A 15,503-nucleotide genomic window follows, 5' to 3' on the forward strand; every position below is an offset into this window, starting at 1 on the left:
AAAAAAGAATATACAGCCCTTCATAGGGGTAGTAACCGAGGTTTTAAAAACCATTGTGTTACTTTTTTCTTACTTTTCATTTGCACAATGTATTATCAGTGGTCCCCTTTTTCTTCAGAAGAGTTTTTTTTCTTTTCTTGTTCTTTACACTTCCATTTGTAATGTGCAGATATCTTGGGGAACATAAATGAAAAGTTCCTGCTGCTTTCTGGTACTTACTGACTTTATTTGTTCAAACTGCAATAGTCTAGTGGAAATCTGACTTATCTACATCAAAGATACCAGACCGCAGTTTGTATTGGGGGGGGGGGGGGATAAAAATGTATACCTTTATCTCTTATGATTTTAAGAGTGTTGCATCAAAGACAGAGCAGGCCATGTGTTAGCTGCTTTAGAAGTATAGTTAATAATGACAGGTTCTGATGGGGACATGATTTATAATACTCAAATGTCAACACAAAAGTGAATATAATAGAAAATAGTGTGCTTGTTTACTAATAATTCCTAAAAGATGCAGAAAACAATAGTTCTAGGAATGTATAATATAGGATGTGCATTCACACATAGTCTAGGATCTAAAGAGTGTCTGAAAATGATCAGTTGTCCATCATCAAGGGATTGCTACAAAACAAGATAATGATGATAAATGATTGGCGATGTAGGCGTACTGTAATTTAAAAAATCTCTTCCTGAGTGTACAGCTCTGGCCAAAAGTTTTGTATCACCTCGAATTCTAGGATTGAGACACAAGTAAAAAAAACTATCTGAACGTAATTTAGAATTTTTATTTAACATCATATAATCAAAGAAACTACAAAATGATATTGCAAAGCCATAACAGCAGTACAGTATTTCTTGTTAGATTTCGAAATGTCACATTTGTCTACTTTTTGTCAGTTTTTCCGTTACGTATATGGAAAACTACAAAGCGGTATGTAATTCAATATTGTTAGTTAACGTAACATTATTCAGCAAGTTTCATTTGACTATGTAGCAAAATGCGTTAATTCTATAGGCTGACGCAAAACTTTTGGCCATAGCTGTATGTCATGTTGCATATTATTTCCTTATACCTTTTCCACTCAATCAATAGAACCTTGCTTCTCTGGCTCAGTTCAATCTGGTGCAGTGTTGTGACAGGATTTGATAATGCACTGAAGACTGTTTTGACAACTGCCATGCATTGACAGTGAATCAATTAAATCATGTAGAAACATATGCAGTTTGCCTCACTCATACACGAGAGAAATGTGAGACTTATGAAATCACTATAAAACATAAAATAGCAGATAAAAGTGATTCAGAAACAGTAAAGATAATGGACACTTTCACTACTCTGACCATTAAACTTCCCATTAAACCATCCCCCTTTAGGGCAGCTCTGTATATACTGTACTGTATTGCCAACCACAGCCTTTGGATCTTGTTTATGTGTGAACGGGATTACTTTCTACAGAGGAAAGGGCAGTTTTCCCTCCAGGAAGAATAATAATGAAAGGGAAATTAGCACAAGATGTCCTCATTGTTTTACACACATCTGCTTTCTGATCAGGTCATAGGCAAGTCCAAGAAAGAGGCTGCAGAGGAACAATGCAAAATGTGTGCGTGCATAATGGATTTGATTATAGCAAGTTGTTAATGGCATATTAAAACCGATAATTGGCTTGGAAGAAAACAAAGCACGGGTGGTGATTATGAGAAGCAGACAATACAGTATTACTTAGGTTAGTGTTTTAAATGCATTATTTACCTACAGTAAATGATTTATAATTCCCAATTTCTAGTTAAGCTTTTTCTAACATAACCAGTGTTTAAATCAAATGCCAATTCTATTTTATTTGCATACTGTACGTTTTTGGCTAGCAGGAACATAGTTATCCTAAGCATAGTTTACTCATGAATTAAGAAGAGGACATAATAAATCTAATGATGACTTATCACATGGAAAATGTAGTATGAAGTTATTCCCCGTACTATAAAATATTGGACAGATGCAGAAACATACCAGTTGTAGCTTACATACTGGCATGGTGTGTGGTCATACCTGATAACCAGTGAAGCCCCATCAACGTCATGTCAAAATGTAAATTTCAAAATGACTGGAAAACAAAACACTGCAGTGACAGAAAATTATTTTTAATCTTTATATTTTGGGGGATTTTCAGCTTAAACGTTACAAAATTCCACTGGAGAATACTTGGGAATTATACAATTTACAAGGAAGCCATTATTATACCAGAACTCACAGACAAGTACAAAAATAGGTTTTGCCAAATTTACTGATCCTTTATAGAAAAAGGGTTTCAATGTATGCAATGCTTGAAAAACTCCCTAGCAACAGACAACTTGCATTCCTTCAACTCCACTAATCCCTTTAACTGCAGTTTCAGTTAGTTGTTTTCTAACTTTTGCACTGACACAATTAACATGCTTACCTATCCCCAATTTACGCAATCGTTCCGTTCCGGAAAGCCTTGCGTAACCCGAATTTTACGCAAGTCGGAAACGTATATATCAATATATATCGGATACGTATATCAAACTTCTTTCGCTTACGAACTGGTCCTGCACTCTTGCTATGACTTGGTCGCTTTCCAGTCATGATTTGAATGAAATAATAGGGTGAAATAACAGAAATACAGTATCACTGAAATAACATGATGCCGCGAGTATCGGATCTGAAACAATAAGAACACGAGACTGAGAGGCTGTGAGAGCACAAAGCCTTCCCTTGTAGGAGATGCTACTGCTTTATTCCTCCGCACACCGCACTACTTTGCATTTCCGTACGCTAAGCAATATTTTCTGCAACTCGAAAATTTTATTTATGCCTTAAGGAACTTTTTGCGTAAATCGGGTCTTGCATAACCCGGGGAGCGTCTGTAATAGGGCATTGAGACCCCATAATCTAGTCACGAAAAAACCCACAGGAGTAACGTGAATAATAACACATATAAAACCATTGAAATTAAGGGTAATATGATTAAACGACACCTGGGGTAAGGCGTAAACATCACAAACAGTTAACATACAAATAAACACATTTACAAAAATGTAAAGCATAATAATATAATTATATGGAAGCCATTGCATTAATAAAGCATCTTATCAAAGAATGTGAAAAATAATTGATTGTGACTGTGAGCGAAAAAGAACTGAACTGTTAGTTCTGGAATCTCTGATGTGGTGCACGAACAAAGCCAGTGACTAAATCAATTAATAATGCTACAGCACATCAACACTAAAGCCAGTGTTCTGCCAGTGTTAGCCCACAGCATTACTCTAAGTCCTGGGTACATAACCAAATACAGTAGTACCCATGACCTTTATCCTTCCTCAAACATTCCATTCTTACAGCCTATTTACACTTTGGGAAGAAATACCTTGCTGTCAGTCTGCTAAGGGCAACTTTGGGTCACTGACATAAAGGTGCAATAGCTCACCTCTGCTTGCACATTACATGGTTCAGTACTGTAAATAAAACAAAGCTTGGCTAGGAAGGGTTTTGGTTACTGCAAAGTGTATAGAGATTTGCTTCAGAAGGAACAGTTTGGGGTTTTTTTTCAAACTGTTATACTGTATGTCTGCCCAGGTACAATTTAAAGGTTTACATACATATGTGACTATTACATTACCTAATTTCTAGTTGTCTATCAGGCAGGTAAATATTTTTTTATATTAACACTATTATAATTGTAGTTATAATACATTCAGGGCCCTATTTTTAAGCAAGTGCAAAAATGAAGACACATTTTGTGAGAGGGATAAAATATTTGAAATGGTATTAAACTCAATGCTCTTTTTGTAAAAGAATGCCTTACAAATGACAGCCCTTTTCCTGCTGAGGAAGATCTCCTCCTGAATACATTTACAAAGTGTTCTAGAATGTGAAGGTTTTATGGTGTTGCAAGGGGAAATCCTGAAAGATGTGCTCATTTCCTTTATATTGAAAGAGTGATTAATGTGCAAGAGATATAAAATACGTAATGCTTGGAAAAGCAAACGTTGGAATAAGTATTCACAATACTCAATATTCCTAATATTGCTGAATAAGGAATTATCAGTGCATAGTATCTGATGAATGTTGCTGAACCCTTTAATACACTTCAATAAACACCAATGTTCTGTTGTGATATGGACACATTTAAAAAGGGTTAAGATCTTAAAGAGTTCAGAAAGAAATAGCTGCTGCATCTCACAATGCGACAGAGCTGCTCTCAGGTTGAACCTCTGATTTTCACTTCAGTTGGCCATGTGCCTAAAGCAACCCCTTCTCTTTAAACACAGGACCTATACACTTGCAGTCTCCATGAAGGAAAACAATTAACAACTTATAGGTTTGTCTAATTTGACAAAGCAAACAAAGTTAAAAAAAATCAAGCAAACAAGTCTCAAAACAATTTAAAGATCAAACTTGGGGTTACCTTGTTTACTGCCAAATGTTCATCCACATTAATGACCAAACAACTTGGAAAAAGTGAATGTCTCAAAGTTTCATGTGTTTTAAATGAAAGGATTGTGTGTTAACATTTTTTTTTTTTTTTTTTTTTTTTTTGTTAAAGCAGGGTAGGACTCATTCTGTTAGCATTTAGTTCACGTACTGTACATAACAGAAACAAATATAATCTTGAATGCCATCACACCTGGAAAATATATAATTAATCACAGTAAAAATAATGAAACAGAAGTCTTTAATGATTATTTCTCCAGGCAAATAGAAAATCCCACATCAAAGTATTGAACATGCATTAAATCGCACGTAAATTTGCAATGAACATTCCTTAATGGTATCATTTCACCCACAAACACTTAATGCTTCAGAACATCCCCATTTAATTTACATTAATGGATTATTTCTAATCACTCTTAATTTTTAAAAACCAGTATTTAGTATTGATTGTTAACCCTTATTTGAAGGCTCAATTGAATGGCACAGTATTTGCCCTTGTGTGCTGGCCAGTGATACTCGCATCTAACAAAGGTTTGACCTGCTTATAAACTTTTCTTTGGCGAGTTAAAGGTGACCTTTTGAGTGAGACAGACAAATAGATTTTCATTATACCATGAAAATGTGAAAAAAATAAGATAAAAATGGTGACAGGAAAACAGATGTAGCCTTTGCTGAAACTGTTTTTATTATCATAAATTATTTCTGAAATTCGAGTAAAGAAGTGTGAGCAATTATGGGGACTGCAGGAAAAATATACAAACACTTTAGGGGTGAGAAATGTCCCACTATTGTTTGTCAGCTGCATGTTTGTGTTATTTTGTCAACATGTTTGTGTTATTTTGTCAACATGAGGGTTTTATAATCTGAAAATCCCACAGTTTTAGAGAACCTTCAAAGGAACCACTGTCCCTATTTCTAGTTCACAGAAGTTTAAAATAGTGCATCTCTCAGTAATAGTGTCAACAATGTTGCTATTTTGTTGTGGCAAATTCTAGATACAACATTGAAAAGAATTCATTGAACCAGATTTCACAAAGGCCATTGGAGAGAATGCTGTAAATATTGACTAAGCCAGAGGTCTTCCTAATTATATCAATGAGCCAAACCAGTTCCAGCCCACTCCTTGTATTTATTTTGTAAAATGCACAGGTGTCATTTAGGGATCAGACTAGGAAGTTTTCCTGCTAGCCAAATATTTAGCTATGGTACTTTCCACCTACTCTCCATTGTGTTTTGCATAAATTGTAGGAGTTAATAATAAATGTAGTTACTCTAGGGACATAAAATAAATGTAACCATTGTGCTTAATGTAAAGAAATAGGAGTGTTAACAATCTAAAATGTTCAAGCTTATGATTGAGTTACTAAATCCTTTATCAATATGTACATTTTCAATTGGGGACATGTGAATAATTTATGTTGCCTGGCCAGAAATCTACCCACCAAAATGCAGTTTGTTTAGTGATGTTGGCTTTTAATTATTAGCTAATTAAAGTGAACCCCTTTTGCATAAACTGCAGAATGATCTTAATCTCTGTTATGATGGGGGTTTAGTTTTGTAAAGCTACCTCTATGTTCTTACCCTTTCTAATATAATTTTGACTGTTGTGGGATTCATAAAACCTTCATATAGGCTCCATAACATCTGTATAACTGTGCATTATCCTTCGTAATCTCTTTGAAAATCAACATATCATGAATATCAGTATTCAAAAGATGTCTTCATAACATATGCTACCAAACAATGTACTGTTATTGAAGTGCAGCCATCAACAATCAATGCAATTACTGAGATCTATTAAATAATATACTGTTGTAGCATTATAGTAAAAACTGTTATAACTCATTTGACAAAACTGTTATGAATTATGTATATATGTAGTTATACAGTGTTATGCTGCCTTTACAAAGGGGTTACCACCAACATAAACATGGCAGTGTACATAAATAACAACATGTGTTTGAAATATGTTGCACACAATGTATATTAATTTATCAAACATTTGGTTTACAGTGCATCATTGGTTTGATTAATGGCTATTTGCCAAGCACTGTGAAAATAAGAAATGCAGATCAATATATTAATATATCAATATATATGGAACGCCAGAAAAACTGGAACAAGGTAAGGGGCACTGAAAATTCAGGGTGTGGGGCTCAGCAGCATCAAGTGTCCCTAGGGATTCATTTTATTGAAGTTCTGTGTTTGAAAGGGAGCTTCTTTCTATAAATTTGCTTGCATAATCACATAGCAACAAAAAATGTTTCTCCATTCACCTGACGAAAATGCAGCCTAAACAAAGCGAAGAGACAAGCTACTGTAACAGTTAATCATTAAAGTTTTAGATACTGCACTTCTCTTTAAATATGCAATCTTTAGTTGTTTTTGTGCATTTTCATTTGCAAGTGAACTGTGACATTAGGGCCTTATCCAGCACGATATTCTGCAATTTTGAATACTGACTTTGGATACTGTTTTAATTCTGGAAACTGTTGTTGTTGTTGTTGTTGTTTTTTTAATCTTTTGCTAAATTGCATTACCTTTTGCGTTGTACACGTTAGATTTTGCTGTTGGGTCGTTAACAGGGAATTTTACATACTGCTACAATTTGTACCGGATTTTAAAGTATGTACCGTACTACAGTCCACGTGTCATCTCTTTTGGCAAGTGATATTTGCAGAATCATATTGTTCTGAATTGAAATACTACTTCTGTTGAAAATATTCTTCTTCTTCTTCTTCTTCTTCTTATTTATTAGCAGACGCCCTTAGCCAGGGCGACTTACAATTGTTACAAGATATCACATTATTTACATTATTCACATTATACAGATATCACATTATTATTATTTTTTTTTATACAATTACCCATTTATACAGTTGGGTTTTTACTGGAGCAATCTAGGTAAAGTACCTTGCTCAAGGGTACAGCAGCAGTGTCCCCCACCTGGGATTGAACCCACGACCCTCCGGTCAAGAGCTCAGAGCCCTAACCACTACTCCAGTGCTATAGGACTGTACTAACAAAACCAATACAGTACATCAAAATGGAAGCTTACTTATTTTAAAACACAGTCCTTTCAAATATGTATTTTGGATATTGTATCTTTTTTGTGTTCCCTGAAAAACGCACAAGGGTTGGAACGGCCAAAATGAAATAATCAGATATGCGTCACACACGTTTAACCATCACCTGAAGTCAAAATTTTATAGGGTTGGATATGTGAGAGCCGACTGTATATATGAAAATTGAATTGGAAGCTAATTATTCTTTCAGCATTACCTTTTCAGGTCTAGCAGTTACTGCATCTACAGGAGAGATATTTCAGAAGTCTCAATATAATAGCTATTGGCCATCTGTTAATGTGTTTCATTCACAACATCACAACTCTGTAAAAGTCTAAGCTTACCTGCTCTGTTGGTTGTTGTGCCAACACAAGGTGGAGGAGAAAAACAAACAAACTGTCAATTAAATAAAATATTCAGGCTTTAATTTATTGTATTTTTATCTGGCCTAAACAGAACTGATGCCTGCACAACTCCACAAGGTACAGACTGGTCCATCTGTTCCTGTTATCATTAACAATTAAAATGGAATGGGCCACCTGATCTTTCCAACAGCCTTTTGTGCAGAGAAAAGAACTGCAGGAGGTTAATGTCACAGGGAAACATGCTTGTTTCAGCAATGCAGCAGCAGACAGTAGACAGAGGGGAGAGGTCACTACTGTTTGCAGGAAAGGGTCACAACGACTTTTGGCGAACAGAGGAGAAAGAAGCTTTTATGTTACCTGGTGCAGGACCTGAAGCCTAAGACACATATAATAGTTAATGCCTGGCATGTAGTTATTCAACAAAGATTAAGAACACCTTCCCAGTGGCTCAGTGCATTGCCGTTGTGTGCTGTTATGAGCCTCTGCATCCAGGCGTGGCTAGCTGGCACCGTCATATACCCCTTGCATGTTCAATCACCAGTAATTTTAAATACATTATTGAAGACTGGTTAACTATAATAGTCACAGTTACTTTCAATGTAAAAAATATTCTTAACCTTGTCACACTAAATAGAATGCTACCCCTCAGACACGGACAATGTCACTGTAAAAATTGCAATTTTACATTTAACTATTAAAGTCACATGACATTAAAATATTTATATTACCTAAGAGAAAAAAAAACCCCTATAGATTTAGATATAGATTTTGGACGGGATTTTATAAATTGAGGATGGTTGAGGGTTGTTAATCAGCAACAGCACAGTCAAATATATAATCAATGATATTGTTACTGTACACTTACTGTGATCATTGTTTTCTGAAAGAGACAGCAGAAAAAAATCAGGGACTGCAAACCTCCATAAAGAAGGAAACATTATTAAAGAGGGCCCACTTAGTAGGATACATATCGTTACAACTTTCATTTTAACAGGTCTGTATGTTTATGTTGAGAGCTCTCACTATTTGTACAGAAAGACTATAAAAAAACAAGGGGCACTGAAAAGGTTAAACAATGTAACAGAGTGAGGTCTCATTTGGTTCAATCAATAACTATGGGCTTGCCATGCTCAGGTCACTACCAGTAAAAAGGAACCCTCAATTTCTCAATTTCTTTTTTTACAAATTAACCAAATTTTCCATAAGGAACAATGTGTACTCTGTTAAGCATGCTTTCTTTTAAATACACATTACAAGACTGACCAGACCTTGACATCACAGAATAACATTGTGATGACAAACAGGTAATTATTCTTGTGCGAGACAACAAGAAGTTACTGTTTACATTGTTTGATTTGTTAACATACAAAGTCACCTGAATGTCAAGGAAACCACAACAGAAAGCAGACAGTTAATGCAGAATTGCACATAATTCTCTGTCGTTGAAACAGCACATCAATTCAATGTGTTTTTTTTTATTTCTCTCTACAATCCTGATACCAGCAACATTTAATGTAATCCATTCATACATTCATTCTCTGTCTTCAGAAACAAAATAGCTGACAAATCACTTGCAAGTGTCAGTAAGGTTCTGGTGATATTTTATCATCATCAGGCAGCAGCTAGCAGGCTTAAATATATATAATCAGTGTATCCGGCAAATATGTCCTGATCTAATTGTCCCCTATGTTGAAAATCCAAAAAGAAGCTCATATTGAAAGTAAATGCCTGTCAGAGGCTGGATTCCAAGTTAACTCTTTGCTTTCTACAAAGCACAACAGAATATTGTGGTTAAGATTTCATTGTTTCAACCATTGTATTACAAGAATTACTATCTACCATTGCTATAGAGAACACCATGGAAACCCTACTTGTTTGTTTTTTTAAAAGCAGAAATTGCAATGTGGTTGAGATTAACTAAATCATGCAATCGTAACCACACACACACACAAAAAAAATGATGGTCATCTACAGTAAGCTATTTTTAATTGAATTCTCATCAAACTTAAATAATGAGATCTTTATATAGAGGGTATTCACTCTGAATCACTTTTAAAAGCAACTGTGATAAAACCTTCACAATGGCCACAAGACAGCCTTAGTACTGTAGATAGAGTAGTTGTTATGCTGCCCATCACTCAAGTTATATAACATTGTTGGTATTGCAACAGTACTACACGGAAGTGCAGCACTACTGGAAAAATTAAATGAATCAGTGCGCCCTCGCGACGTGTCAGATAATACCTCCTGTGTCTGCCTACCTCAGTGAACCACCCACACCCCTGCCACAAGTACACTGTCAATTTCTTAACAAAAAAAAATGTTGATGAAGGGAATACCATGAAGTGGCTGAGTTACACAGCCGTTTGTGATGTCTCAGTTTTGAATGAACTTTTCAGTTGAATGGTCTTTCGAGAGGTGCCTTGGGTATGATTTTTGAAAGCAGGTGAGGTCAATGAATAGGTTTCTCTGTGATGTGTTGTGGAATACAGAAGGCTCAACGTGCGCTATGATTGGCTGAAAGATCCAGAGCACACTATCATAACCAATACATCACACATCCCTCAAGACAGACTGCTCTTTGGACACTTCCCTAGAAACCCTTTCTGTTGGTAACTGTTTTGCGTTGGTTACTGCTAGCAGCATCTTTCCTTGTCTGCTTATTTTGTTCCTGTGCTGTTGAGCGTCCTTTCAGCATCCAGCTTCTCTGGGGAATGCTGTAGGCAGATTCATAATTGTGTACTCTACTGTGTCTCTAGGACTACACTAAAGGTTGTATTAAGGCAACTTGGAAGCTGTTATCACCACCCTAGGGGAATTTGTAGGGGCATTTTGAATTTTCCTGTTACCATGATCACTTCTAAGCGGCTGCCTGAATGTGTGTTGATTTAAGTAAAAAAAAAAAATGTCTGACTGGTGCAGTTGACATACTATAGTGTAATAATCTAAAGAGTATTTGAAGAGTAGTGCACAGTTCAATAGCTCCAGGAACTGTCTCACCAATTATTCAGCTAGTTCGACCTTCCACAAGGAAGGATATATTTCCAGTGAAAACCAGTAAAGTTGGTAAAAAAAAATGGTCACTTGTGTGTGGTATTTTAGTGTGGTCCTGAATAGGTCTTGCTAACAACAGAGTTCTGTATATAAAAAAAAAGATATATATTTATTAAAAAGTGTTATTGGCTTCCATACAGCTAAGGTTGAATATCAACATCCTCAATTAAAGAACACTGACAGGAAAAACTAAATGTTGTCATTTTTGTTTTCTTTACCCAAATAACTTCTGCTTTACATAGATTATTATTATTTATTTATTTATTTATTTATTTAGCAGACGCCTTTATCCAAGGCGAATTACAGAGACTAGGGTGTGTGAACTATGCATCAGCTGCAGAGTCACTTACAACTACGTCTCACCCGAAAGACAGAGCACAAGGAGGTTAAGTGACTTGATCAGGGTCACACAATGAGTCAGTGGCTGAGGTGGGATTTAAACCGGGGAGCTCCTAGTTACAAGCCCCTTTTCTTTAACCACTGGACCACTCAGCCTCCTATAACCACATTATCCCCACCATAGAATATCAGTCAACATCTGCACCAAGTCGATCAGCTCAGCATGTGAAAATAAAAAGTAGATGTATTTCTTATATTTGCAGATCTGCATTCAAACCATATATGTGTGATGCATGGTTAAGAGCTAATCTTATTAAAACAGTTACCAGTAATACATTTTTGTCTCTGTGTCGTAGTGTTTTCACTAAATTAATTTGGCACACATCAGGGAAGATAGTGTCACTGTATTCACAATTCCCTGCAGAGTCTTGAATAGCTGGGCTCATCTGCAAAGCACTCTTTATACATTACAGACCAATTTCAGATATATGATAGTCATTTTAAAAGAAGATCAATTTATATAGAGGTGAAAAGGTGAATTTTTGTTTTAACTGTGTACATACAGAATGCTGTACCAATTCTATATTTCTTGTCTACAATAACAAAAAAATCCACACATAGCAATAATGCTCACAGCCCAGTACTGGCTACACCTAATACATATTTTTAACATATTCTTTTATAAAAAGTGTTATCAGAAATCTGCTATTTACTGACTTGTGTTCAACACATATTTTTAATACAATACTGTGCTGCAATTGATAACTGATACATAGGACTACATACAATAGTTTTCTTATCTATAAGCCCTCCAGTAGTGTTTAAACAGAGGCCCGACTGGTAAATTGAACCAGAAATGTGTTCACACTGGAATGTTTAATTAAGCAGTTGGTGCCACTATAATCAATCAAAGATATACAATCAATCACTGCTTTTTCGGTTAAGCAGTTTAAAAAGAGCTGCTAAATGACATGATCGAATTACTCTCTCTGTAGTTTTGCCAAATTTGGTTCCATAGGACTGTTTATGTTATATTTTAATATTCTGACTAGAAGCATGAAAAGACCTATAATCTTTCACCAGTAATAAACTATCATCAAAGAACACACTTCTTGAATAAATTACAAGTCTTTGCTGTTTTTGTTAAGCTCTCCAGGGTTCATGGAAATCGCTATACTTGTTTTTACACTGTATTACATTGTGCTGTATTGTCGACATCATTAGTTTTATAGTTTTATATTTTTTCACAAGTTCACAATGCTATTTACTGAAACAAAATGCTGTGTACTTACAAAGAACCATGGTTCATGTACAGTTGTTCAATAACTAGACACAAAACAATTACACTGCTTGTATTTAGATTTTGCTCTAAGGGGCTTATGATGCAATAATTTAGGTGTATTTAAAAAAAGCAATTGCTGTACAAAGGATAATTTAATGCAAATTGCCTGACCTCACATCTGATGATCAAACTATATCTGTCTCCTTCTGCTAGATTTACAGCCAGTGTTGATATAAAATGGCCAGATTGCACTTTTATAGCAGCAGTGCGCATGAAATTGCATTGCTAAAACATTACAACGATCAAAAGATAATCTGACAGCAATGTTTAAGATTAATAGGCACATTACATATTACACTATATAATATATCTGTAGCCAGTGGTGCTGAATGGTAGCAGCTTGAGGACCAGAATCCCTAATTAATGTGAAAAACTAAATAACAAACAACTATCAGAGCTGAGAGCACCACAGGACCTCTCAAGAATGTATACTGGGGCTTTATCAAACAACAACCATAGACTCTGTACAAGCATCATTCAATAATGCATTCAAAAACATGTTATAGAAATGTAACAAAATATTGTAAATAAATACATTAGCAAATAATAAAATTGATGTAAAAGTGAATATGAAACACGCATATATACGTTTCTGATATGTTATTTTGCAACATTAAATTAGGGCACTTGTTCAGATCTTTAATAAGTGATAACGTTACCCCATAAACGCTATTTCGTAATATGGTTCATGACACATTAATGTTCTAGGGGTTTCGTGAGGGTGTAACAGTAAACAGCAAGCTAAATCAAAAAGGATGAGCTTTTATTCAGCAATGTAAAATAGGAAATCCCGATAGAGCCCGTCAGGAAAAGACCCTTCGACTGAACTGACAGGTGCCTGAACTAGGATGTCAGTATATTCTTACCTTTATCCCCTGCTGTTGGGTGGTTAATGTCAACTTGGTTTCATCCAAAAGTAGAACTTCACAGTAAAACTCCTCTTGAGCAGCACAGAAACAACCCATCCCGGCTTAGTTCCGGGGTTTAAAGATCCAAACGAGTAGAAGCAGCACCTTACAGAAATATAAATATTTCCGATCCAGTGAATCACGGAAGGTTGCGTAACAGATGTGCTTTAATCGATATAATGTGTTTTAAAAAATACTAATAAAAAAAATAAAAAAATTAAGCAATTAAATAAGAAATAATTCAATATCCCCCTCTTCGTGTGTATCTCACTCTCTAAATTCTTCGACCAAATCTGTAAAATACACGATAAACAAACTTTTAACACACAATTTTTATATTACCCTGTAAATGTAATACAGTATGTTGAACACATAAAGTAATATTACGAAATTAAGCTAATACTAGTTTCAAATCTATGATATTTAGAGGTACATATCAGGAAACCACATAATGTAGGTGCACGTAAATTCTGTGGTGCATAAAAAAACACAGAACTAATTTAGCTTTTATTTTTTTTCATTCGTTTTATAAACATGCAGCTATATTAAACCTACGTGAACAAAGTGCATGCTGCTTACAACAATGCAGTATTAACAACTATTACTTTGTCTTACCTTGTCGTTCTGAAATCCCAAAGGTCTTTGTTTTGGCTGTGCGGTGAATGTGTTTTTTCACCCTTTATTTTTGTAGGAGGGTATTGAAAAACAAACCAAGTTTGCTTTGACTTTAGCTTCAAATGTAAAAAATAGAACGTCATTACAAAAGAAAATGCATTCTTGTTCCCCTTGGGTTTTCCTTTTTTTTTTTTTTATAGGGGTTAAGCTCACATCAAGACCGTGACTGCGGTCTCCTGGTGTGGTCTGGGGCTATTATTACTTCTTACATCTGTGATGAGTTTCTCAGAAACAGTGTGATGTCCTCAAGTCATATAAGCACATGTGTTCTCGTTCTAATTTATCCCCGAGGTTCGGTATTCGAACTGTTTTCTTGACATTTTTCTTTATGTAGTCTTTCAGGCGTGTGTGTATATTTTGATCCACGATTCTTTCTCCCAGTGTAAGTGTTTGTTTCGGTCCAGGTGATACAGTTTCCTTGTCCTTTTGGAAGTATGAACATGTAACAGTGCTCCCGTATTTCTGCCAATCTGCTGCTCTGTAGCTGTGTCCGTCTCCCTGGTGACGGCCCCCCCCCCCCCCCCCCCCCCCCCCCCGTGACTCCGCCTTCAATGGACTATCCACCTAAGGCGAGGCAAACGGGGACGATACGCTTCTGCCATCTGTCGGGGAGAAGAAAAAGAAGAAATGAAATCACCTTTTTTTTTTTTTTTTTTTTTTTTTTAACGCCTGTCCAGGATGTCCAATGGCTTTGAGACAGGTATCGCTGCAGGCGGTACGCGCCCCATCTCATGCATCTAGTCTCATGGATCCCAGCTCATGCAGTTGCGCGCACACACTAACTCCAGTCCCTACAAAGACGCAATGGGATAGGCGTAACATTGTAAAAACGAAACTTACAAACCGTGCTGTTGTATCTAAAGTAGACAAGAGGAGCGTGAGACAAGCAGGGTAATTTTAATTCAGTCCCATGTGTTGAATAATGCACATGAGTATTAATACAATAGTTTTGAACGACCTAAAATGCCAAATTTGAAAAACGAATTCAGGTCTCCCGTTTCCACCAGGAGACTCCCGTTTGTCGTTTAAAAAAAGCTATAAAAAAAAAAATCTCTCAGTCAAGGGACCTTGACAGATATGCAGTGCATATATAGCAGTGTGGAGTAGTGGTTAGAGCTTTGCACTCTTGACCAGAGGGTTGTGGGTTCAATCCTGGTGGAGGCCACTGCTGCTGTACCCTTGAGCAATTTACCTAGTAAGAACCCACCTGTAGAAATGGGTAATTGTATGTAAAAATAATGTGATATCTTGTAACAATTGTAAGTCGCCCTGGATAAGGGCGTCTACTAAAAAATAAATTTTATA

General features: G+C 35.9%; 1 protein-coding gene across 8 annotated transcripts in view; it reads right to left on the minus strand.

The window, feature by feature from the left end:
- Positions 1-14,701, minus strand: part of LOC117973211 (band 4.1-like protein 4A) — an 86,015-nt gene extending 71,314 nt beyond the window's left edge. For 3 of the 8 annotated variants that reach the window (XM_059021709.1, XM_059021699.1, XM_059021549.1), the window contains exons 1-2: positions 14,139-14,690; positions 13,482-13,816 (exon numbers count right to left, since the gene is read on the minus strand). In XM_059021709.1, coding sequence (XP_058877692.1) covers positions 13,482-13,580 — 99 coding nt within the window. In that variant the 5' untranslated portion in view covers positions 13,581-13,816; positions 14,139-14,690. Of the gene's footprint in view, positions 1-13,481; positions 13,817-14,138 lie in introns of all 8 variants that reach the window. The other 5 variants (XM_059021708.1, XM_059021671.1, XM_059021600.1 and 2 more) reach the window with 4 other exon arrangements.
- Positions 14,702-15,503: the final 802 nt, after the last annotated feature.

This window comes from Acipenser ruthenus, chromosome 1 (genome assembly GCF_902713425.1).
Source record: "Acipenser ruthenus chromosome 1, fAciRut3.2 maternal haplotype, whole genome shotgun sequence".
Taxonomy (NCBI): domain Eukaryota; kingdom Metazoa; phylum Chordata; class Actinopteri; order Acipenseriformes; family Acipenseridae; genus Acipenser; species Acipenser ruthenus.